This window comes from Carlito syrichta, unplaced genomic scaffold (assembly GCF_000164805.1).
Source record: "Carlito syrichta isolate Samal-C Ts95f unplaced genomic scaffold, Tarsius_syrichta-2.0.1 Scaffold303269, whole genome shotgun sequence".
Classification (NCBI taxonomy): domain Eukaryota; kingdom Metazoa; phylum Chordata; class Mammalia; order Primates; family Tarsiidae; genus Carlito; species Carlito syrichta.
This window is the reverse complement of record NW_007247365.1, coordinates 49,576-74,237: the sequence shown is the minus strand read 5'-3', so window position 1 is coordinate 74,237 and position 24,662 is coordinate 49,576. Positions and strand designations below refer to the sequence as shown.

General features: G+C 35.8%; 1 protein-coding gene across 1 annotated transcript in view; it reads right to left on the bottom strand.

The window, feature by feature from the left end:
* WDR11 (WD repeat domain 11) overlaps positions 1–24,662 on the bottom strand; it is a 59,927-nt gene that overhangs the window by 4,356 nt on the left and 30,909 nt on the right. Inside the window, exons 13-25 of the mRNA XM_008058249.2 lie at positions 23,649–23,724; positions 19,130–19,238; positions 16,246–16,370; positions 15,364–15,511; positions 12,981–13,087; positions 12,440–12,554; positions 11,866–12,037; positions 5,288–5,396; positions 4,338–4,400; positions 3,120–3,185; positions 1,628–1,805; positions 889–984; positions 248–413 (exon numbers count right to left, since the gene is read on the bottom strand). Coding sequence (XP_008056440.1) covers positions 248–413; positions 889–984; positions 1,628–1,805; positions 3,120–3,185; positions 4,338–4,400; positions 5,288–5,396; positions 11,866–12,037; positions 12,440–12,554; positions 12,981–13,087; positions 15,364–15,511; positions 16,246–16,370; positions 19,130–19,238; positions 23,649–23,724 — 1,530 coding nt within the window. The remainder of the gene's footprint in view (positions 1–247; positions 414–888; positions 985–1,627; positions 1,806–3,119; positions 3,186–4,337; positions 4,401–5,287; positions 5,397–11,865; positions 12,038–12,439; positions 12,555–12,980; positions 13,088–15,363; positions 15,512–16,245; positions 16,371–19,129; positions 19,239–23,648; positions 23,725–24,662) is intronic.

The following is a 24,662-nucleotide window of genomic DNA, read 5'->3' as shown; positions in this document are numbered from 1 at the left end:
TATCTCACAGGTTTTATTGTTCTAGCATTGTCTGATTTTTAGCTATTGTCTTGGTAGTTATTAATTAGTGTCTCCGTTCACTCTTAAAAGTTTTCTGGATTAGATGATTTTTTGTCATAAAGAGCTTGCAATAATTTTTCTATTTTTATTCAGCATATATAAAAAACAAAGAAATGTCCCTACTAATTATGAAACATATTTGATTTTCCAGAAGAACTGACAAATATACCCACAAAGTGTGCCTTACCTGCCAACTTGCCATTGGCAATCATATTAGTTGCCACCAACTTAATGGTGCTCTGAGAGGGGCCTGATGAGGTGACAGTAGTGACCAAACAGGCTTTCAGTGAATCACAGTAATAATGCTGGTTATCTGCACTTGTTTCCAATAGTAACTGCACAGCTCTGTCTGTCTAATAAGAGAAACGGATTTTCTAATTATGAGATTATTTTTCTCCAACATAATCTTTTAAAATTTATAATGTGGAACACTAACGAAAGACATTCATTACATGCTCTTAAATATTTTATTCACATATACAAAACTGAACAAAAGCACTACTTCTTTGAGACAATCATAAAACTAGAGTCTGGTATATCTAAGTGCTCAGCTACCTACCTACTTTAGCTTTGTACCAGTCAATTCAGAGACACACAAACAGAACAAATGGCTAGGCTTCCTTTGACATTATGAAAGCCTAAATTATAAGCTGGTTAACCATGTGTTTTTACTTTCGTACAAGGTTATGGCATTATTTGGAAAGAAAGCACACATTGACAAGCAAGAAGGTATTATGAGATACATGCATGTATATATATCTGAAATATAACTAACATAACTAACTAGCAACCTCAGGAAGCATGAAAGAGTTATAAAAACTAACATACTTGACCCAAGAGGAGTAACTGGTCTGTACATTTCCTTGTATGATCATAAGTTGACCGTTTTATTTCTTGCAGATTAACCCTTTCCAGCTGAAATTTCTAGAATAGGAAAAAAAAAAAAATTAAGCCTAGGCTATAAGACTTTTGAATTATTTAAATATTACTACATTTAACAAAGTCATTTTAATAAACACTACTTTGACTTCAAAGACTGCTAACTAGACAAGTTTATAGAAATCTAACAATTTAGTAAGAATTTACAAAGAAAAATGTTGAAAATGTATTATAGGTATGCATGTCTGCCTGATTACAGAAACTGGTACTTATAGAACTAGTTGAAAAATTCTATGTGCATTAAAGTATTCTCCTGGAGGTTAAAAAAATTATGACATGACCTTTATTTATTCGAATAGCAAATTCAAACCAAGTGAATAAAATAAAGTATCTGTTATTTATAGAAATTAATAAAATGAGATAATTAAAATGAACCTAAGTAAAAATAAAGACAAAAAAGTTGTGATGGTTTAATAATAAAATTTTAATGTCTACTAAAAAACTCAGTGACTATGAGCTTTTCAAGTCTTGAATCAGGCATTTTTAAATAAGAATGTGTGAAGAGGCTTATTCCTATAATGTGGAATTCATTAACTTAGTTTGAAAGTTTTCCATGTTTAAGATAGTTACAAAGGCAAAAGTCATCAAGATGATAGTTTTAAAGGTTTTAATATACATAGTACATTACCTGAAAATAGGCATTTTCGCAGAGTATATCATAACATATATCTAGCGGGTTGTTCAATTTGTCCCAGGAAGCAGCTTCTTTAGCAGTTTTTGTGCCTGCCAACTTTTCCTTGGACAAGCTATGCAGGTAGTGGGCAGCAACAGTCCAGAAGTGCAACTCTGACTCATCACCGTAAAGCCTGAGGAGGGAATCCAAAGTTACCACCGCACTCACATGGCAAACCTGGTCTGGACAGGCTTCTGAGAATAGTCTGAAGCACAGAAAACACTGTTGTCTCATCCACTGGGACACTGGCATGGAACCCAGCAAGTTCTCTAGCCCTGTCACTTTCCTCCAACAATATAGAGGCCTGACTGCATAGGGCCCCTTCAGGCCCCAATATTTATCTGTTCTATGCTAAGGTAAATTATTTACCTGATTTGCCTTTAGCACACCTTTCAATTTGGACCCTAGCTTTACATTAGGAAGAAGTTTCTCTAAAATAACTGGCTAGATAAGGTATGAACATCATGAGCTACTTAATTGTATTGTGCAGTAAGGAAGTACAGGTTGTTGCTTCTAAATATATCTTATCGGTATATTTAAATACATGCCATTTGTATTTTATTTTTTATTTTTTAATTTTTTAGTTGGAGTCTCACTGTGTTGCCCAGGCTGGAGTGCAGTGGCATACTCACAGCCTCTGCAGCCCTAACCTGCTGGGCTCAGGCAATCCTTCTGCCTCAGCCTTCCAAGTAGCTAGAATTACAGGCACACGCCACTATGCCCAGCTAATTTTTTGATTTACTGTAGAGATCTGGTCTCACCAAGTTGCCCAGGCTGGTCTCGAACCCATGGGCTCAGGTAATCCTCTCACCTTGGCCTCCCAAAGTGCTGGGATTATAGGCGTGAGCCACTGCGCCTGGCCTGTATTTGATAGTTTAAAAAACATATTTTAAAAAGCTGTTTGTAGGAGGCATCTTTTCCACAGAGAAGGCCTAAATCTCACATTTAAAATGCAATTTGTTTTTTTTCCCTATTTGTATTACTATTCTCTCTCTCTTTTTTTTTTTTTTTTTGAGTTGGAGTCTCACTCTGTTGCCCAGACTGGAGTGCAGTGGCTGCTCCCGGCCACCACAGCCTCGACCTGCTGGGCTCCGGTGATCCTTCCGCCTCAACCTTCCACGTAGCTGGAACTACAGGTGCGCACTACCATGCCCGGCTAATTTTTTGATTTATTGTAGAGATGAGGTCTCGCCTGCCCAGGTGGGTCTCGAACCCACGGGCTCAAGCAATCCACTCACCTCAGCCTCCCAAAGGCGTGGGATTACAGGCTGAGTCACCGAGCCCGGCTGTATTACTATTCTCAAAATCACTGTATGTCAAATCTGAAGGATGACTGCTATATTTTTCTAAAATCTAAGAGTTTGGTTATAACTAAAACCCTTAATAAAAGAAATGAGTTAACTTGAAATTCTTTGTCTCTTACACAGAATACTTCAAACAAACTTACCTTGACACAAGCAGGCATCTCTGCAAGAGAGTGAATTCTGGATCAAGCAGTAGTTTCTTTACATCACTACAGACAGTAATCCAGGCAAAGATAAGATAAAAGTTTGAGTCAAACCATAAAGCAAGGAGATAAATCAATATACTCTTGAAATAAAAAATCACAGTCAAAGAGTGATGTTTAGAACTTACAAAAGGCAAGTTACTTTGCCATGACCCTGAAATTTAAAAAGTTTCAGAGGGCTAAGTGCACCAAGGCTTGGAGAAGCAGTGCCTGTCACCCACCACATGGGGCTGCAGAGTCTGATTTCAGCTTCCCAGCTTGTGTAACAGTTCAACTCAAATTTTGTTGAACAGTTGCCTAACTACTGGAACAAGAATGTCATTGTTGATAAAATCATTTTGCTAATCACCAGGAACAATTTATACTTTAAAGAAGATGGCATTAAAATTCATTTTGAAACTAATTCCAAAAGTAAAATATTTACGAAAGACAGGCTAGTGTTTTTACAAATTGACGTTTTTTAAATAGTCAAATATTCAATATTCATGAATCAGGGGGAAGACAGTCTTTAAATCTAGTTTCCCATTTAAACAGAAGTGTTAGCATCTGCATAAAAGAAACAATAACTATTTTGAATTTGCCATCAATAAAACATTCTAGTATACCTAATTTGTTAAGTATAATAATTATATATGACAGGTTCTAGATTACAACTCCTGTGGACTGTATTTTCCTCCTTCCTTTGCAAATTATTCCCAATACATCTTTTTAAATGCTCTTGGCTCTAGCAAACATATTAATATCTTGGTCAGAAGCATACACCCATAGCACCTGACATACAGAAACCACTGTAGAAGAGGCAGCAGAGACAGAGGAACCATCCTGTTGTGTGCCCTCCAGCATGAGGCTTTGCAGGGGATTTTTAGTGGAGGCAGGCAGAGCTACAAGATGCTCACACTCCAGTTTCCAAGCCTGCCCTGATGTGAACCCAGAGCAGTTGATACTTAAGAACTTGGTGAAGATAGGTGCTCTGTCACTATAATTACTAAATAAGCCCTTTTTCTACCCAACATATAATCTAAAGGGAAGCAAATCTCTGTATACACAATGGTCTCTCTTTGGGCTACTAATGTTTTCCAAAATATAACTTATTTTAATTTTTACAATTTAATATATTTTTCTTTCTCATATTATCTGATAGGAAAATGGAGTGCTTACTTAGACAATGAATTCAACTGCTCTTGAAGGAGACTCTTAATTTCTTCATTTTCTGGATAATCACTGCACAGAAAAGATTCTGATTAGTTCATTATCTTTTCACTTAAAATCATTTATTTTTCATCAGAAAAAAAGTTACAGAAAAAAAAGTTATAGTATAGAAATAACCTCCTTGTAGTCCTTAGTTAAAAACCTGGTTATAGACCAAAACAGTGACAATATACCTGGGACCCTACCAATCATCTTTAATGTCTGTTTTTATCTTATTGAGTTAAAAAACAAAGAAATGAATAAAGAAAGTCTCTTTGGCTTTCAAGAAAAAATTTATTAGCAGACTCTAAAAACTACTAGGTTTAAACTCCTTTTAATAAAGAACCTAGGAATGCCTAAAAGAATTTGCTCATTGTGCTCTGCAGAATGGACACTGGTTTCTCTGAGGACACTTCATGACACTGTTTTAAAATCCCCGCCCAACCTGTGTGCTGCACACGACAGAAGTTCAGTAACATCTGTGGATGTAATTAATTGCCACTAATAATAGTTTCTGTATTTTTTTGACAGTGAGGCAAACATTGAAATTTATAGAACATAATATATCCCTGAAGTAGGCTACTGATGCTGCTTCTAAAAAATGAGTCCAGCCTCACTGCCCTTTTCATATACATCTTTTCCCTCATGACATGCTCATGTTCAGACCCTAAGGCAACTGCATAGACATCTGAGTGCAAAACATGTACTCACAGCTCCTTACTGATCAGTGCTTTCACAGAGGTCCCACAGGGGTGCAAACAAGGCAGGGTGGCAATTTTTTAGTGTCTCTGCCCTCTCTTGGCTTTGCCTTAAGGTTTCATTCCCTTTAATGCTTGAGTATAGCCCATGACTGACTTTCATGGGCGTACTTGAACCCCAAGAAAATTAGGAAAGAAAAAAAAAAAATGAAAAAAACTTACACATATGAAATGTCCAAAGAATACTGTCCATTCCAAGGCTGGTGTAATAAGAAGGCTTTCAAGGCAAGGGAGGCTCTTGGAACAAGTAAGTATGGACACCACACCGGCTCTAGACAACAAAAAAGATTTTGTTTAATAAAATAAAGTTGTATACCACAATGAAGTTTTAGTTATAAAACATTTACAGTGAAGTCAGCAGAGAACAATGTATATATTAGGTTCAACTTGAGAGAGTATATTCAATGTAATCACTACTTAAAATACACTGGCTAAGTAAGAGTGAAGAGATGGCTGGGCTTGGTGGCTCAGTCTGTAGTCCCGCACTTTGGGAGGCCGGGGTGAGTGAATTGCCTGAGCCCGTGGGTTCGAGACCCGCCAGGGCAACTTGGCGAGACCCCATCTCTACAATAAATCAAAAAATTAGCTGGGCTCGGTGGCTCAGTCTGTAATCCCGCGCCTTTGGGAGGCTGAGGTAAGTGGATTGCCTGAGCCCGCAGGTTCGAGACCGCCTGGGCAGGTGAGACCTCATCTCTACAATAAATCAAAAAAAATTAGCCGGGTGTGGTAGCGTGCGCCTGTAGTTCCAGCTACTTGGAAGGCTGAAGCAGAAGGATTGCCGGAGCCCAGCAGGTCGAGGCTGTGGTCGCCGGGAGCAGCCACTGCACTCCAGTCTGGGTAACTGAGTGAGACTCCAACTCAAAAAAAAAAAAAAGAAAATTTATAAAATCTAAATAAACTTCAAGTATATCTGTTAAAAACTTGTCCTCTAAATTGAGAAAGCAGTTCTACTTATTTTACAATAAATGTAAAATACCCACTGGATTTTGAAGACTGAGAACTAAAAAAATATGTGAAATATCTCATTAGCTATTTTTAATACAGATTATATGTTGAATTAAAATTCTGGATATCAGCTTAATAAAATTTTAATTAAAATAAATTTCATCTGTTTCTTTTTACTTTTAAAAATGTGGATACTGGAAACTTTAAAGTCATATATGTGGTTCACATTATATTTGTATTGGACACCTCTGGTTTAGAAAACTTCATTCTAGGTAGTTAAATAAAAATTAAACCATATATAAAATATTTTATGTGGACTTTTCAAATAAGCCAGAAAGAGGTTGGAAATGTTTCTAATACTACTTTTTTTTACACCCAGGAATTTTAACATTGATTCAATAAAATCACTTAAAGTACAGTCCATATTCAAAAGTCCTCTAATTTTCCCCAAAATATCCTGAAGGCCGTATTCTCTTCAAAAAGTTCCTGACTACGTTGTTGAGTTTCTTTTGTCTAATCTCATCTGAACAGTCCACCCACTTTTTTGTTTTTGATTTTACAGATGTGTCCATTTTTGAAGCGTCTCGGTAAGTTGTTATGGAAAATGTCCTACATTCTAATCTGTCTGTTTTCTGAGGATCAGATTCGGGTTAATTATTTTTGGCGGAAGCTGATCACAGGATATATACTTTTCACTGTTTCCTATCAGAAGGAACATGTTAGCTGTCTGGTTACAGGAAACACCACATCTGATCATAATAAGGGAGTATAAACCAGAGCTCTCAATGTTCAGAGCACTGTCCCTCCTATAGTTAGTAAGTAACATGTGGGGAAGATACTGGCAGACTGAATTTCCTATGCTCAAACATGCTTTCACCCTGTGATATGACATTCACGAATGATCCTTACTTGAATCAACTGTTGCATCGGGGTTGCAAATTGGCAGTTTTCTAATTCTATCACACTTCCTGCATTGACCAACTGGCATTCTTCTGTACACCTGAGATTTCCCTTCTTGCTCATCTCCCCCCTTTCTCTCTTTCTATGACTATTGAATGATGGATGTCTTGGTATTCAAAAAAAAATCCATCACTTCCATCAATACAACCGTTATTCTTCATGATGCTCACACTGCCCTAGAATTGGCAGGGAACCCTTTCAAAATTGGCTTGTCTCCTTATGCCAGGTCCTCCTTGGATTTTGGCCTCAACTTGAGTTCTGGCCCCACAAGATGTCCCAGACCCATCTTACACCTCTTCTGTCTATGTCCTAAAATAAACTATTTGTCTAAGGAGACTTGGCTCCTTTTAGCCAGGTAGTGGAATCTATAAATCAAAATCTGGGTGCTAAGTGTGCTCACTGGCATTGTTCCTAGGCTCTTTCAGTGGACAGAGTCAGGAAATACATATTTTTTAAAAGTCATGAATTTTTACCAATTCAAATTCACCCCTGGAGTATTCTTCCTCACCACCCCCCGCTTACACATTTGTATCTCTCTTTTTCCTCAGCAGGGACCCTGGTTCTCCAAAACTGCAATCTGGTTACTAATTTGTTCCAGCTTATAACATGCATAGAACAGCTTCAGAATTACTAGTGCCACTGTCAACTAATCAAGAAAGGTTCAAAACTCCTTAGGAACTCTTTGTCCTTATAATATAAACCACTAAAAGCATACAGTGAGTGAGTGCACTGTGTTCAGTTATTTGAAATGTCTTTTGTGTTTGTATTGTTATGTTACCACTTTGTTATACAATTAGGTTCAACTACCTCCTGCACTCGATTTTAGGGTTTGTATTTTCTTTCATTCTTGTTCTCACTACATTTTTTGAATATGTAAAGCATATAAATGGTTCAAAAGTTGAAACTAAATTATAAAAATATATTCAGAGAAGTTTCACTCCTATCCCCATACTCCCCATTTTCCCTCTACATCCTATAACTACTCTTTTTTTCCTGTAAAGTAAGCAAACATTTCTGTGTGTGCATGCATATGTGTATAATATTCCCCCTTTCTACACAAGCAGACTAGATACATTCTTGCATTTTTCACTTACACATATCCTAGATATCATCCTGTATCAGTTCACAGAGCAATTCCTCATTCTGTTTTATAAAATGCACATGTTATTTCATTGTGCAGATGTCCCTAAATTCATTGAATTAGTCTATGGATAAGTAGTTAGGCTGATTCCAAAAGTTTCCTATGAATAACTTTGGTACATTTTGGTCACAAGTATGAATGAATGTACATTTTAAGATAAATTCTTAGCCGGGGGACTACAGGACAAAAAAGTAAATGCACATGTAGCTGTGTTAGATATTGCAAAATTCCCTCCTACAGGGATTTCATCATGAGCAATGTATGAGATGCTTGTTTTCTCACAGACTTCCTAACAGAGTATTATTTTCAAACCTTTGAACTGTCTTTAATCTGACAGAGTAAGAAACAGCTTCTTAGTGTAGTTTTAATTTATATTTTTCTAATTATTTATAAAGTTGAGAACCTTTTAATGTTCGCGAGTCATTTGTTTACCATCCCCTCCACTCCGTAGACAGTCTGTTTATGACTTGACTTGCAAATACTTTCTACCAGGTTAGCATTTGTATTTGATTTTGCTTATAGTTTCTTCTGCTTTGAAAAGTTTTTTGTTTCTTTTTTAAAAATTTCCATTTAGTCATCTTTTCTTTCATACCCAGGTTATAAAGGAAGGAACAAATCTGGTAAGAATGAGTTTTACCTAACTACCTACAGAACGACTAAAGCACTGGAAAGGATGAAGATGGTTAGCTTACTTAACTCTTTCTATTCATCACTTATAAACAACAATCTATGTAATTCTCAAATTTAAAGTCAGCCACTTTCACTTTTCGACAGAAGCAGTTGTTGGCATTAAGTTACAGGATGTTTGGAAGTGATAAAGGTCAGGGAAAAAATTAAGTTAAAGTCAGCCACTTTCACTTTTCGACAGTAGCAGTTGTTGGCATTAAGTTACAGGATGTTTGGAAGTGATAAAGGTCAGGGAAAAAATTAAAAATGATTACAATTAAACAAATTAAACTTGGAATGGTTCAAGGAGAGTTTCCATACTACATGGTAGTTTCTTAATTAATGGACAAGGAAAAGATATAAGACAATTCTCTTAGAAAGCAGCATGCAGGGTGTTTATGCAATGTGAGCAAGATAACTTTTACCAACTCTGTTTAAGTTGAGGGAAAAGTCTTATTTATAAAGAACATGTATTTGTCAATAGTATCTGAGTGAGATTGAACAAAGTTATTCTTACTATTTTCCACCCTCAAATGTATTTTAAACTTTCTTCTGAAGGGCAAAGATCAACCATGAAAAAATAATAGGTGATCATCTCACAGACGGAGAAACTCACCTACAAAAGCTCATTAACCTGGGGGAAAATAAACAATTAGAACAAAAAGGAGGTTAGCATCATTTCCACTCTCTCAGATTCTGCTCTGTCTGGGTTATAGCTAGCTGAGGTGTTAATTATACCCTCTGACAAATGAAGTGGCAGATAGGAAGGGTTCTCCAATTCAAAAACAAGGATTCAAATCTTCTAAATTTGTCTGGTTGTCCCTTCCCACTAGGCTGTTCTGAAAATACAGATAGGTGTGAATCAATATTTTATGAAGCTCTTCCTTATCAAGAGAACTGAAGAAAATATACGAAATACTGGAAACGCATATGACTTAGAATGATTTTATTTTCATCCCACATCACTAATCCCCAAATATACTACTAATTCCCAAGAACAGAAATATATCAAACTTTTCCTCCCAAGACCTAACTTGTCACATATCTGGAAGTAAACACATAGACATCTTTTTCCTAATTTCCCATTCACACAACCATCAGTTTTTATTACTTAACATTTATTGAGAGTTGTTGTGAGTTTACAGTTCAATTTGTGGAATATATGCACAATTTTACTGACCTTCCCTCATTACTATTTTACTTTTTTTCTTTTTCTGGCTGAGGCTATATCCCTAGAAATTGGAATGGAATGACTTTTTAAATATATATTAGGAAAATTTAAAAGGCAAAAGGCAATGTGAAATCTGGCTGGAGGCCAGATGTTGAAGTATGGTATTACACATGGGCTAACATGATCAACTCCATTTCTGTAGTCAGTTTAATTTAAGAATAAGCTACCTTCACTATGAAGCTTTTCAGATTCAATTTTTAAATCTAAAGTAAAAGAAAAGTCTTTCAAACATTTAGACTATAGTTCCACACTTATTTACACAGAACTGGTAACTAAATTAAATATATATATGTATATATATATACATCACCCTTGAAGTTTCCTGAATTTCCTTAAGAAATTTAGGTTTAAAAAGAATATCAGATTGGGCGTGGTAGCTCACACCAGTAATGCCAGCATTTTGGGAGGTGGAGACGAGAGGACTGCCTGAGCCCAGGGATTCGAGACCAGCCTGGGCAATATGGCAAGTCCTTGTCTCTACAAGAAATTAAAGAAAAAAAAAATTAGCTGGGCATAGTGGAGAGCCTCTGGTTCTAGCTACTTGGAAGGCTGAGGTGGAAGATCACCTGAGCTCAGCAGGTTGAGGCTGTGGTGGCCATGAGCATGCCACCGCACTCCAGCAGGGGCAACAGAGTGAGATTCTGACTCAAAAAAAACTTGTTTAACCTTCCCTGGAGGGAGATCCTGAAATTTCTGCCGAACTAGCAAATGATTCAAGGACAGAATTGGCAATACAGTTCTCGACTTCTGGTTTCACCTGATGGCAGTCACAGAGTAAGCAGTGGCAGTACCAAATATAGTGGGCAGGAGTAGGGCAGTGACAGAAACTAAAGCAGACCTTACATAAGTTCAAGGAAGCCCAGACGGCATCAACAAGCATGAACAAAAAGTAAAGGAGCAGGTTTTCAAAACCCTTCTGTCTCTGAAAGTGACTCTACAAAGGTTCAGACAATTCCCAGAACTGACTCAGTAAATGACTAAACAAGCCTCACGAAATTTTCTATAGGCCAGCCTGGAGTGTGCAATAGGAGAATACTCAGTGCAGAAAGTTCCTTGCTCTGCTCCAGTCAGGATCAGAATAACTGTCCCCCCTCCAAAAGTATCTTCCAAGGATGAACACTGCATTTTGTCAGCCCACAGTTGCCTTTTAAACTGATGGATGAATACATTCACAACCTTCCCATTCTAATTTTGAAAGCCACATAAGGATTCATTTTACTAAAATATTTTTTTCTGGTAAAAAAAAAAAAAATCACAAAAATCCAAAGCAAAAATAATCTCAAATCAACCATATAGAAATGGGCAAGATACTGGAATCACCTAAATTTGCTCTGACTAGCCATATAAGTCTTAGATTGGTGTCAAAATTCATGATACTCAGAAAGCTTTCCAAAGCTTTTCAATGATAAGTGGTTCCAAAAGATGTAAGGGTTGTTATCAAAAAGCTATCAGCTTTATCAGTAGACTGAGGTTCACTGATGAGTTCTCCTAAGTAAATTTTGAGTAAGCCACTTCTATGAATGTAAACATTTTGTTAACAAAATAGTGAAAAGGGTCAAAGAAGGGGCACTTATAAAACCTGAGTTGGCAATAATTGACACTTGTAGTTATAAAGAGTAAATCATCTTAGCAAGCAGTAAAAACACTCAAGCTTCAAGTGAATATATACATATTTTTAACTCAGATTCTAAGAAAATAAGACTGGCAAGAAACAGAAGCTGCTCTCTCCCTAGAAGATAGCCACTTGGGGCAAAGTAAAGTCAGGTTTCAAAGCCCCTTGTCATTAGAATTCCATACCGGTTAACTCTTGTTCATCCATTCTAAAGCAGGCAGACTTCATAGACATGTCTACAATTCTGATGCACCCATCATCTGATGCCAGGATCACTTTATCCGATGTACACCAGTCCACGTCCAATATCCGAAAGGTTACATTTCTTCCACTTCTTAAACTGCTCACCATCTGAACCTTCAAAAGTGAATTTGGGTGTCACTTTCAGACAGAAAAGGAAGATGTTTATCATTCCAGATTAAATGGTCAAGGAAGGCTGCCTATGACAAAAACCTAGTACAAAGTTTTGAATTAAATAGTCTTTGGCAATCTGTCTTACACATTCAACGGCGTTTTAAAGGTCTCAAAGACAGTGGTAATGTTAGAAAGTAATAACAAAATAAATCTGTTGAGCTGTCACCTTTAGAACAGAAATATTGTAAGCAAAAATTTTAAAAAGAAGAAAATAATTTGTTTTCAGAAACTTGACAAACCCATTAGGTATTTTTTATTTCTAATCAGGTAGGAGAAAAAAAAAAAAAAAAAAAGCACAATTCCCATGGCTTCATTTATATTTTATCCTCAGAGAGCTAGGCTTACCTCTTTACTGTCCCATACTTCAGCTCCATCATTGTACATTGCTATTAATTTTTGGTTTCCTTTACCAGGAGCAAAACGAATCTTCCTCACCCAACTTCGGTGTGTAGGTATTCCTCTGAGGACAAACAAACAAATAAACAAAAACACCAATATGATGCAGAGTAATAGCTAGTCACCAGAAACTACAAACAACATCTCTTACTATTCCTATTTCTGGTAGGGCTGACAATGGGGGAACCACTTTGCTTTCTGAGACAGGGTGCTGCATCTCACAGAAAGGACTTGCCCTTTATTGTCAGCTTGAATAACACCAGGGTTCTTCTGCATGAGCCACTTGCAGCCTAGGTACTCCTATGAATGACAGGAGAGCTTGGCTCAAGGCCTTCTTCCTAAGTTTAGATGGCAAAGGATCCAAGGGTTCAAGCTACACCTAACCAAGTTTACCAGTCATGCTTGCTAAGTCCGAAGCTGCCGGTGGAACTATATCAACGTATTACTTTTATTTTTAACTGAACAACAAGATTGTATTTTTGGCTCATACCTGGATACTCTGCCTTTCAAGTCCCAAAAATTTAAATTTCCATCCACATCTCCAAGCACTAACGTATCACCTTTCCAAGCAATACAGGTAATACTACCCATACTTCCCTAGAAAAAGTAGCAAAGCAGAGAAAGACTTTTTTAATGACCATGATAAAACAACAAAGATATTTTAATAAAACAATTATAATGGATTTTGCTAGTATAAATGCCATCAAATCTGAAAAGACTTCAGATACTAAAAGAGCTACATAACATATCAATTTCAACTGTGAAGAAATAGGAGATTTCAATTTGATAGACATTAAGTAGTCACCTGAGCTAGATTTATAAAGAAGGGATGTCTTTTGAGAAAGAAATGCCTTAGAAAAGAGAAAACTAAGTGAGAGAGAGAGAGAGAGAGAGAGAGAGAGAGAGAGAGAGAGAGAAGCCTTTCCAGAGAGCTGACTCAAACTTATCTCTTACTGCAAAAGAATAGCTAAACCCATTCCAAGGGTAACTCAAAGTTCTTTGTGCAGTAATTTTTTTATTGAAAAAAGGTTACAGAGCTTCATTGATACCTTCTGGAACATTCTAGAATAATGAAGGGGAAGAGATGCTATTTATTATATGCATGTACACAGTTTAAATTTACAGAAAGCACTGAATAGAAGTTACATATAGAAACACAAATATAAGAGTGAAATACTACTGCAATAAATCTAACTTAGAGGAAGAGAAGAACTGTGTGCAGTTCTAACAGATGCTCACAGGCAGTATCATAGAGAGCTTAGCAGCCTGGGATCTGGAGTCAGGTTGCCTGGGCTTGAATCTCAGCCTGATCACTTAAACTGGTGTGTGATTTGGGACATGTTTACCTAACCTTTCCAAGTCTTGGACTTATCGTCAATAATGTGAAGTTTGTGAAACTTGAGTTGTAATTAGTGTTAATAAACTTATAAAGACAAAGGTCGTAAAGCAGTGTCTGCCACATGATAAATAATCAATAATGTTAGCTAGGAAATAGTATTACTGATCAATTACTTCTCTATTTATTGAAAGACACCCTTGTTTTTTAAAGACAACTGGTTTTTGCATTTATGGTACAATATAAAATTTCAAATGGTATCAATAGTAAGAAGTAGGAAAACTCTAGTGGTTTGCAAACATGACCATTAATAGACTAGTATAGTACATACACCAAATCCTGCATAAATCCTTATGGTAATCAAGACACAAAGAAAAACTCAACTTAAAAATCAATATTATAATAAATTCAATAATAAAAAGCTTAGCTATAATACATAAATGAAATTCTGTATAATATGAAACCTTTGAGATTTCATTCCCATTTTCCTAATCCTACTAACAGAATGTTTAATTAGGAATCTGCCTTTACTTAAACTTCTGAAAGTAGGTCATAAAAGATACTGCAGCTTCCCTCTTGCTCTCTCAGATCACTGGATGGAGGGATGCCAACTGTTATGCTGTGAGGACACTCATGCGGCCTTACGGAGAGATTCACATGAGAAAGAACTGAGGCCTCTTACCAACAGCCAGCAATTAATTAGCAATAGCCATCTGAGTGGGCCATCTTGGAGGTGGATCTTCCTGCCCCATTTAACTTCAAACTTATTGGCAATAACCAATATCTTGACAGCAACCTTCTGAGACCCCAAGCTACCTATGGAACATGGGGATTGGTAATCTACTAGAACATTCCATTTCTAGTAGGTGGCAATGTTAAATAAATATACATGTTTTACAAAATCTCCTCCTGCCTCCATTTCACCATTATAGTAGTCTGTATTAATTAACAAAAACATTTTGTAACCTGTATATTAAAAATAACCTGTGAGATGTATGCTGACACAAATGATTAGCTGCAAAACCTTAGTTACAGTTTCCACAAGGCCATAAAAGGATATATATTTGATAGTAAAGATTAACACTATTACACTTACAACCTGATTACTATTATTCACAAATAATACAAAGATTGTAAGTCAAATCCTTCAGAGTAATGACTAACATGGAAAGAGGATAGATACTGACAGACAGACGTGAGTTTAAAACACTGTTTTATAACATAACTAAGCTGGGTGACACGAGAAAGTTATTCCCCTTCAGTATCCCTCCAGGTAAAATGGAGAGAATTCTTCATGGATCATGTTGGGGTTAACAATGAGTAGTACATGGTAAATATTTAATCAAAATAGTTATGTTATTCTCTAGTAATATGGACAAGTTTAATTGATAACAACAAATTCTTAGATAGTAAAGTTTACTGACATCAAACTTTTCTGACAAAGTTTTCCAACTCAGCTATGCCTTCATTAGGCATAGAACCAAACAAATATTTGATAAGAACTCTTGATGAAGATTTCGTCAAAGGTTAAACTCACATCTGGTGGAATTCGAGCACTGTCTTTCACTGAGTTTCCTTCAACAGTGAGATGATAAACTTGGCCATCAATATCAGTAAAAACAAAATGTTCCCGGGCAGAAATGTTCTGACTGAGTTCAGATTTACTTTCTGCCTCCTGCAACAAGCTTTGAGAATAGAGAAAAATAAGATAAAGATATTTATTTTCCCTAGAGTGATACCCATAATTAACTAACTTGCCCACAGTACAGATGCATTAACAGGAAGTACAAAACTATTAAAAAAAAAAATCTGAAACGAATCTTTGCCCAGCTAATAACAGGAAAACATAAATCCCTTCCAAATAGTCATGCTGTAGGAGGAAATTTACCCTGTACAGAGGAAAATGGTGATCTAAATGTAATACAAGAAAAAGAAACTTAGCTGTTTTTGCTGTAGAACTCTCCTCAACAGAAGAGAGGCTATAAATCAACCCACTGTTACCTGTGAAGCTTTCTATACGTAAAATGGGTATGGATGGGAACGGTACATAAACTTAGAATTCCCACTACGTCTTCTTTGATGTGCACAAATGATCATATGATTTATCTGTATGTCTATTCTTCATTAATTTGAACTTCAGAAGCTGAAGTGTATGGAATGGGCACCATGACTGATCAGATTCGCTAAAAAATGCTGATGGGTAGATATTACTACGTATATTGTTGAGTATGCTAAACAACAGAGTACAATAATAAAATTAACTTTTCAGTAACCTGGGTATGTACTAAAATATGAAACTAAGTATTTTCAAAAGCAGACTACAGCTTGCTGTCACAAATACCTTCAGATGACACCTGTTAAGTTCCCAGATATGAAGCTAATGTTACGAATGACAATGGCAAGAAACACTGTACTGTACCTGATCACAGATGACTCAACAACACTCAGCTCTGTGTCTGAGACTACAGTCTGGCGGGCCATGGCCTCTCGAGTAGCAAGTTGCTTCTTTCTCAGGCTCTTCAAATTGTGAGATGGTGACCACTCCTGTGAAGCAAAGACAGACTTCCAGAATAGCTTATTCACTATTGCCTAGCATTACTTATTATTACTGCACATGAATCCACAATCTGTTCTTTAGATTTTTACATATTTGTAGAAAGGCTTAATGAATGCATTGTAATTAGACCTTAAGGTACAAAAGCATAATGGCAAACTTCCAAAAGGTCTTTTGATGCTCTTTATTTTTTAAACAAAATGAAAATAATGAATTCAATTATAGTATCTCTTATTTCCCCCCACACCCGACCCCCCACTCCTTATATGCACAGGGTGAGATAATCATATTCCTCCAAACAGGGCCCTTTATCCTCCATAGGTCTACCCAAAACCACTCATTTTATTTATACGTTCTTTTATATCCCTCCTATTCTAAAGCCATAATCCCATATCCTCTAATGTGTAAGCTCTAACATGTAGTTATTCCACATGTATATATTTCTAACTTATATACTTAGTACTGTATTTATATATCTCATTCTGTTTTTTTACTCTTTTTCACTATTTTAAAAGTATTTAAATTCTATCCCTGCTATGTAACACTCCAGAAACTGGTGCATAGATCAATTTTTAATCTATTTTCTCATTCAAAAACATCCAGATTGCCTCCAAACTCCCATGATGACAAACAATCCTACAGTCACTAGTCTTGAAAAGGCTCCTTTATGACCAAGAATTCTACAGACACATAGCATGCCTATGTTTGGCTAAGTACTGCCAGCTCACACTTCAGAATGGAAGCATGGGTCTGCAGTCCTACCAGCAGTGCACAAGGATTTCTATTTCCACCAAGCTTTGATATTCTATGACCTTCCAACTTTTTGTTAGTCTAAAAGGCATATCCAGCCGGGCTCAGTGGCTCAGCCTGTAATCTCGTGCCTTGGGAGGCTGAGGTGAGTGGATTGCCTGAGCCCGCGGGTTCGAGACCCGCCTGGGCAACTTGGTGAGACTTCATCTCTACAATAAATCAAAAAATCAGCTGGGCACGATAGCATGCGCCTGTAATTCCAGCTACTTGGAAGGCTGAGGCAGAAGGATCGACGGAGCCTCAGCAGGTCGAGGCTGCAGTGGCCAGGAGCGGCCACTGCACTCCAGTGGTTGACAGAGTGAGACTCCAACTCAAAAATAAATAAATAAATAAATAAAAGGCGTATCCACACCATGGTTTGGACATCTCTGAAAACTGATGAGTTTGAACATTTATTTATAATTTTTTTTGCCTTTTAGGTTTCTCTACCATTCATTAACTCTTTACATATTTTGTCCCTTTTTCTATTGGGGTTTCTGTTTTTTCGGTGCAGACATATAGGAGTTTCTTATTAATTTTAGACATTGGAAAATTTGTTTTCTCAAACTGTTCTCTGTATTTAACTCTGACAATGGCATCCTCCTTGAAACAAAAAGTACTGATCTCGATTAATTCATCATTAAATATTTTTTGCCTTTTGGTTGGGTTTCTGATGTTCTCTTCTGTCCCCAAGTCATAAAAATATCCTTCTGTATTTTGTTAGAATACATTTTATAGCTTTACTTTTTCACATTTAGGTCTTTAATCCTGTGGAACTCACTTCTATATATGATATTAGATAGAGATCCAGTGTTTTTCTCCACAAAGAGACAGTTTTCCCAATACTGTCTATTAAGCAGTCTATCCTTCCCCTTTGTGTACTGATTTGTGGGTTACTTTATTGTACAGTAAGTTCCCAGGTTTTCATGGGCCTGTTTCTGAGGACTTTATTATGTTGGCCCATTTCCTGTTCTTGTGCCAACATGACACTGCTTTTATTTCCATGATTCTGTAATATGTACTAATATCAGGTAGGGTGGGTCCCAACAACACATGCATCTCCCATATTTACTACTGTTTTTTCAAGGATGTCTTAGCTATTTAGGACCTTTATTCTCTCATAACACTTTAGAATATGTTTATTGTGTTCCTCAAATTAGTCAAATCAAATTGGAATTGGAATTGCACTAATGTAATATTAGGTTGACCCATCCAAGAAAATTAGAGTTATCTCCATTTATTTAGATAATCTTTGCTGAACACAGATTTTTTTTTTTTTTCCTGAGTTGGAGTCTCACTCTGTCGCCCAGACTGGAGTGCAGTGGCTGCTCCCAGTCACCGCAGCCTCGACCTGCTGGGCTCCAGCAATTCTTACACCTCAGCCTTCCAAGTAGCTGGAATTACAGGCATGTGCTACCACGCTCGACTGATTTTTTTGATTTATTGTAGAGATGAGGTCTCGCTGCCCAGGCGGGTCTCAAACCCGCGGGCTCAGGCAATCCACTCACCTCAGCCTCCCAAAGGTGCAGGATTACAGGCTGAGCCACCGAGCCCGACTTGAACACACATGTTTAACAAGAAAATACCAGCACTTTGGGAAGCCAAGGCAAGAGGATTGCCTAAGCTCAGGGGTTCGAGATCAGCCTAAGCAACATGGGGAAACCTCATCTCTATAATAAATCAAAAAATTAGCCAGGTGTGGCAGCGCACTCCCATAGTTCCAGCTACTTGGAAGGCTGAAACTGAAGGATCACCTAAGCCCAGTAAGTCAAGGCTGTGGTGATTATGAACACGCCACTGCACTCCAGCCTGGGTGACAGAGTAAGACTCTGACGCAAAAAAAAAAAAAAAAAAAAAAAAGAAAATACATGGTAATGATTATTTCAATTCAAGCTAAAGAAAATATTTACCACATACATACATACCTACATAAATTATTTAATTCTTAACTATAACTTACCAAAGCAGTTATTGTAGGGAAGTTTTTAGACATTTCTCTAAGAAGCATACAAGTCCTAACATCCCATAACTCCAGGGGTTTATCTCTGAATACAACTGCCAAATACTGCCTAAAATAAACAAAATTACTAAATAAGCCCCTTTGTGCAAAGATTTCACCAAGTATTAGTATAAATTAAAAGTTCAGTGAATTGGACAACTCAGATGACACATTCTAAACATAGACTATTTAAATGAACATTTAGCCTTCACAATTTCATAAGAAAGTTAAGCTCTAAGATGACCTTTGCGAGTATATATAGTCTCACACAATTAGGCAAAGAGTCTAGCTCAGAAATGAATTGGATTCAAATCCTGGTGCCACAACTTACATTGACCCTCCTGAGGCTCAATTTCCCATATATGAGATGATAATACCTCAACAGATTGATATGCAGTTTGTAGCAAAAATTAAATCAAAAGGTATGTAAAGTTTCTATTATCCTAGCACAATATGTATTCAAAAATTCCACTTCACTCACTTTCTGTTAAGCCCGGAAGGAGTACTGAATGGTGTCAACAAATGCAACTCAACAAATGTGTTGAGCTCTGATTACCTATTAACTGCTGTAAGAAACTAAAATATTATCAAAAAATGATGGCTGATATCAAAGAAATGTTGAAGAGTTTGTGCCACTTGATAATTATGTAGCTTCAGATAAGCCATGCAACCCTTTTGAGTTTTATTCTACTTATATTTAAAATGGTGATAATACCCACCACATCATCTTCTCAAAATGCTGCAAGTGTTTTTTCCTAATAGCATACATGAAATAATTTTATAAACCATGATGGATTATACAAATACAGGTTATATCTAATATAAAGACATATATAAATAACATAAGACAGAATGTGACAAATGCTATAAAGATTCATTGTGAACAAGCAGAGTAATTTTGACAGAAAAATAGCATTCCAAGCACAGTTATAAATACGATAAATGACAATGCCAGAAAAGGACACTGCATTTAAAAATATGCTACCTGAAATATAAAGCATGTGAGAGCAATCATGAGAAAAATGACTAAAATGTGAATTTTGGAATATATTAGACCTTATATTCCATGATAGGCTAGGTAGGGTTTATTCTGCAGAGAATAGTGTAATTACTGAAGGTTTTGAAGTAGGGAATAATGTGATCAGTTGTTTTAGATTTATTAATTTGGCAGGCATGTGTAGAATCTGACTGGAAACAGAAAAGACTGGAGTCCCAACAATGTGACCAATTCTCAAACTCTAGTCTCAAGACTCTTTTACATTCTTAAAAATTATCGAGAATCTACAAGAAGATTTGTTTATGCAAGTTATAGCAATTGATATTTTGCATATTAAAAATTAAACCTAACACATTAAAATATTTTTATGAATTCATTTACAATTTAAAAAAATTTAAAGATGGTAGATCTAAGCATAAGTCATACTGATAATTACATGAAATATGTATAATTTAAATACTGCAACTAGAAGGTCAAGATTGTCAGAACAAACAGAAAAACCCCATTATATGCTATTTACAATAAACCAATTTTAAATATAAAGACACGAATAGGTTACAGGTAAAAGAATGGAGAAATATATATCATGCAAGCATTAATCAAAAGAAAGCGGAAGAGGCTATAGAAATATCAGACAAATCAGACTTACTTCTGAACAAAGAGTAGTACCAGAACTTAACAATCCTAAATATACCTAATAACAGAGCTTCAAAATACCCAAAGCAAGAACCTGAGTTCTGCAAATGAGCAATAAATAAATGTGAAATTAAAGCTAGCAATTTAAACACTCATTACTCAGTAGTTGGTAGAAGCGGGCAAAAAAATCAGTAAGAATAGTGAAGACCTGAATAATAGTATCAACCAACTTGAGCTAACATTTACAGACTATTCTAATCAACAGCAGAATAAACATTTTCAAGTGTACATGAAACATTCATTAAGATAAAATGTATTCTGAACTATAATAACACATCGAATTAAACTTTAAGAGACTGAAATAATATAAAATATGCTCTCTGACTCCAACAGAAGCTAGAAATTAACAGAAAGACATTTGAAAAAGCACCCCAAATACCTATTAAAGAAAATACCTATGAATAATAACCCATAGACATTTAAAAATATTATGAAGTGAATAAAAATGAAAACATACCATATCAAAAATTGTAGGGTGTATAAAAAGTGGTGTTTATATAGCATCACATGCTTATTTAAATTTTAGAAAGCTACCATAAATCAATTATCTACATTTCTATTTTAAAAAACTAGAAAAAGAAAAGAACATTAAAAAGCAAACAGAAGAAAAAAAAGACGAGAATGGCAGTCAGTAAAACAGTAAATATAAAAATCATAAAGATTAAAAAATAGTTTCTTTGAAAAGATCAATAAAATTGACATAACATACTGATATCAGGAATGAGAGATATCATTCAGATAACAGAGGCATGAGGATTATAAAAGACTATCATGAACCAGTTTATAACAATACATTTATAAATTTAGTAACTGCAATGAAATGGACAGACTATTTGAAAGACATTAATTAGCAAAGATTAAACAAACAAACAAACAAAGAATCTATATGGGCTCTGTATAAATGAAATAAACAGAATTTGTACTTAACTTTTCCACCCCACAAAATTCTAGGCCCAGATGGGGTCTCTGGTATATTTTACCTAGTTAAGGAAGAAATAATATACAAACTCATCCAGAAAAAGTAGAGGGGGGAATACCTGATAAGACATTCTGCAAGGTCATCACTCCTTGATATCAAAACCAGATAAGGATATTGCATGAAAACTAGATCAACATACTTCATGAGCATAAGATATAGAAACCCCTAGTCATACATTAGTAAATCAAATCTAGCTATATATCAAAACAGTAATATACCATGCGCAGCCAGAGTTTATTCCAGGAATGTCAAATTGGTTTAATATCCGAAACATCAATTAATAAAACTCACCACATTAGCAGACTTAAAAAAATACACATATAATCATGCCAATAAATGCAAAAGAAAGTATTTGACACATTTAACACCTACTCATGATACAAAGTTTCAGCAAACTAGGAATAGAGAACTTGAAACCTGACAAAGGTGATCTACAAAAACTCTACAGCTGACATTATACTTAATACTGAAAGACAATGCTTTCTCCTTAAGATCCAGGACCAGAGCAAAGATGTCAGTCCTTACCAATTCTAATCAACATGGTATTGTAGGCCTACTTAGTGCAGCAAAGCAAGAAATAAAAGGTCTACATATTGGAAGGAAAGACATAAAATTGTCTTCATCGGCAAATAAAATTGTATATAGAAAGAATCCTAAGGAATCAATAAACACACCTATACTAGAAATAATGATTAAGTTTAGAATGGTCACAGGTATACGGTCAACATAAAAAAATTAATTGTTATTTCAGTAGACTAGTAATAAGCCACTGAAAATTGAAAGTTTTACAATGTAATTTAAGATAATATAAGAGAAAATACAAAAAATAAGAGACATATGAAATATAAAACGTAAACACTGAAAACTATAACATACTGCTGAAATTCAAGACTTAAACAAGTGGAGAGATATGTCACGTTCATGATTTGTAAAACTTGTTATCAATTCTCCACACTGATTTACTGATTCAATGCAATTGCAACCAAAATCTCAAGAAGACTCAGCCTGTAATCCCGCGCCTTTGGGAGGCTGAGGTGAGTGGATTGCCTGAGCCCGCAGGTTCAAGACCCGCCTGGCGAGACCTCATCTCTACAATAAATCAAAAATCAGCTGGGTGTGGTAGCGTGTGCCTCTAGTTCCAGCTACTTGGAAGGCTGAGGCAGAAGGATCGCTGGAGCAGGTCGAGGCTGAAGTGGCCGGGAGCGGCCACTGCACTCCAGTCTGGGCAACAGGGTGAGACTCCAATTCCAAAAAAAAAAAAACCTCAAGAAGATTTTTTTGGAAAAACTGCCCAGCTGATTCTAAAATTTAGATGGATGCAAAGATCCTAGAAAAGCCAAAACAATTTTGAGATCTATTTTAGAAAGTTTACTCCTTCTTTGTTTTTTGATTGATTTTCATTCTGTTTCTATTTGTAATAATCCTGCTTTACATGTATTTTCCCTTGAAGCAAAAAAAAAAAAAAAAAAAAAAAAACTAAAAAAATTACTGAAAGTAAAATTGGTCTAAATTGTAAAGAAAGAAAAGGAGCACTTTCTCTAACTCCATGCTTACATGGAAGTGCATTAGAATTTCATCAGAAAACAAGAAACAATTCATGTAAAAGTACCTCATCTTCTTAGATGTGGAGATTTAAAAGTGATAGCTACTCAATTTTGTGATCAAGATATTTTCTTTGGGCTGTAAACTACTATTTGCTATCAGGAAAAAAATTCTATATGCATTCTGGCATATTCCCGTTTTCTTAAAGATTAAAAAGGCCCATGATATTTTACTATGATAGAGGGTTTTTTTAGGTTGACACTTACTTCAAATGAGATACTTTAATCATTTCGATGGGTGATTCATCATTGCCTCGTTCGCCGCGAAAAGCAATGCTCCTACCTTTAATTGTAAATATTAAAGAAAATGTAAAACAGCACATACAACATGTAAGAAACAGGAAGCCATACCAATGTAATTTGATCAAGTCAACCCTCCCTCCATCCTCACATTCATTCTTCATTTGCTTCTAAGCAATGGAATCTAATAAATTTTTAAAAAATCTAAAAAATGTTACACATTAATGAGCAATAATATACTACTTATATTCAAGGTATTTTCATTTGCTACGCAGTTTCTTGAATTCTTAATTCAATTTTAGAAATTTAGAAAAACCAATTTCTGAAGTTTTAAGGCACCTATGCTAAAGGAAATGTTCAGTATAAAAACTACTTGAGTATTTAAAGTAATATAAACATTCCCATGTTTCCAAATGCTAACTAGTGAGAGAAACTCTTAAACATGTATTGAAGATTTTTTTGTCCCATGTGCAAAATAGCAGCTAAAATATTTTAAATACGTTTCTACTGAAGTGTTTCTATAAATTGAAAATAGAGGACAACTTAAGTGTTCATGTATACTGAACAAGAATTAGTTAACTACCAAAATAAGCTAAATGATATTCTGTGAATAAAAAAGTATAAATTCCATGTTTTTGCTATTGTGAATAGTGAGACAACAAACATGCATGTGCAGGTGTCTGTTCTGTAGAACAATTTTGTGTTCTTCCAGGTATATTCCCAGAGGGGGTATTGCTGGATCGTATGAAAGGTCAATTTCTAGCTCCCTTAGATATCACCACACTGTTTTCCACAGAGAATGGACTAGTTTACACTCCCAACAACAGTGTAGAAGGGTCTCCTTTTCTCTGCACCTGTGGCAGCATCAGTTGTTTTTGACTTATTAATGATCATTTATCACAATAGCACAAGGAAGGGATTGGCAGTAACAGAATAATACTACCAGGGAAGTGAGAATCAGGTGGAGGCCTGAACTTCACC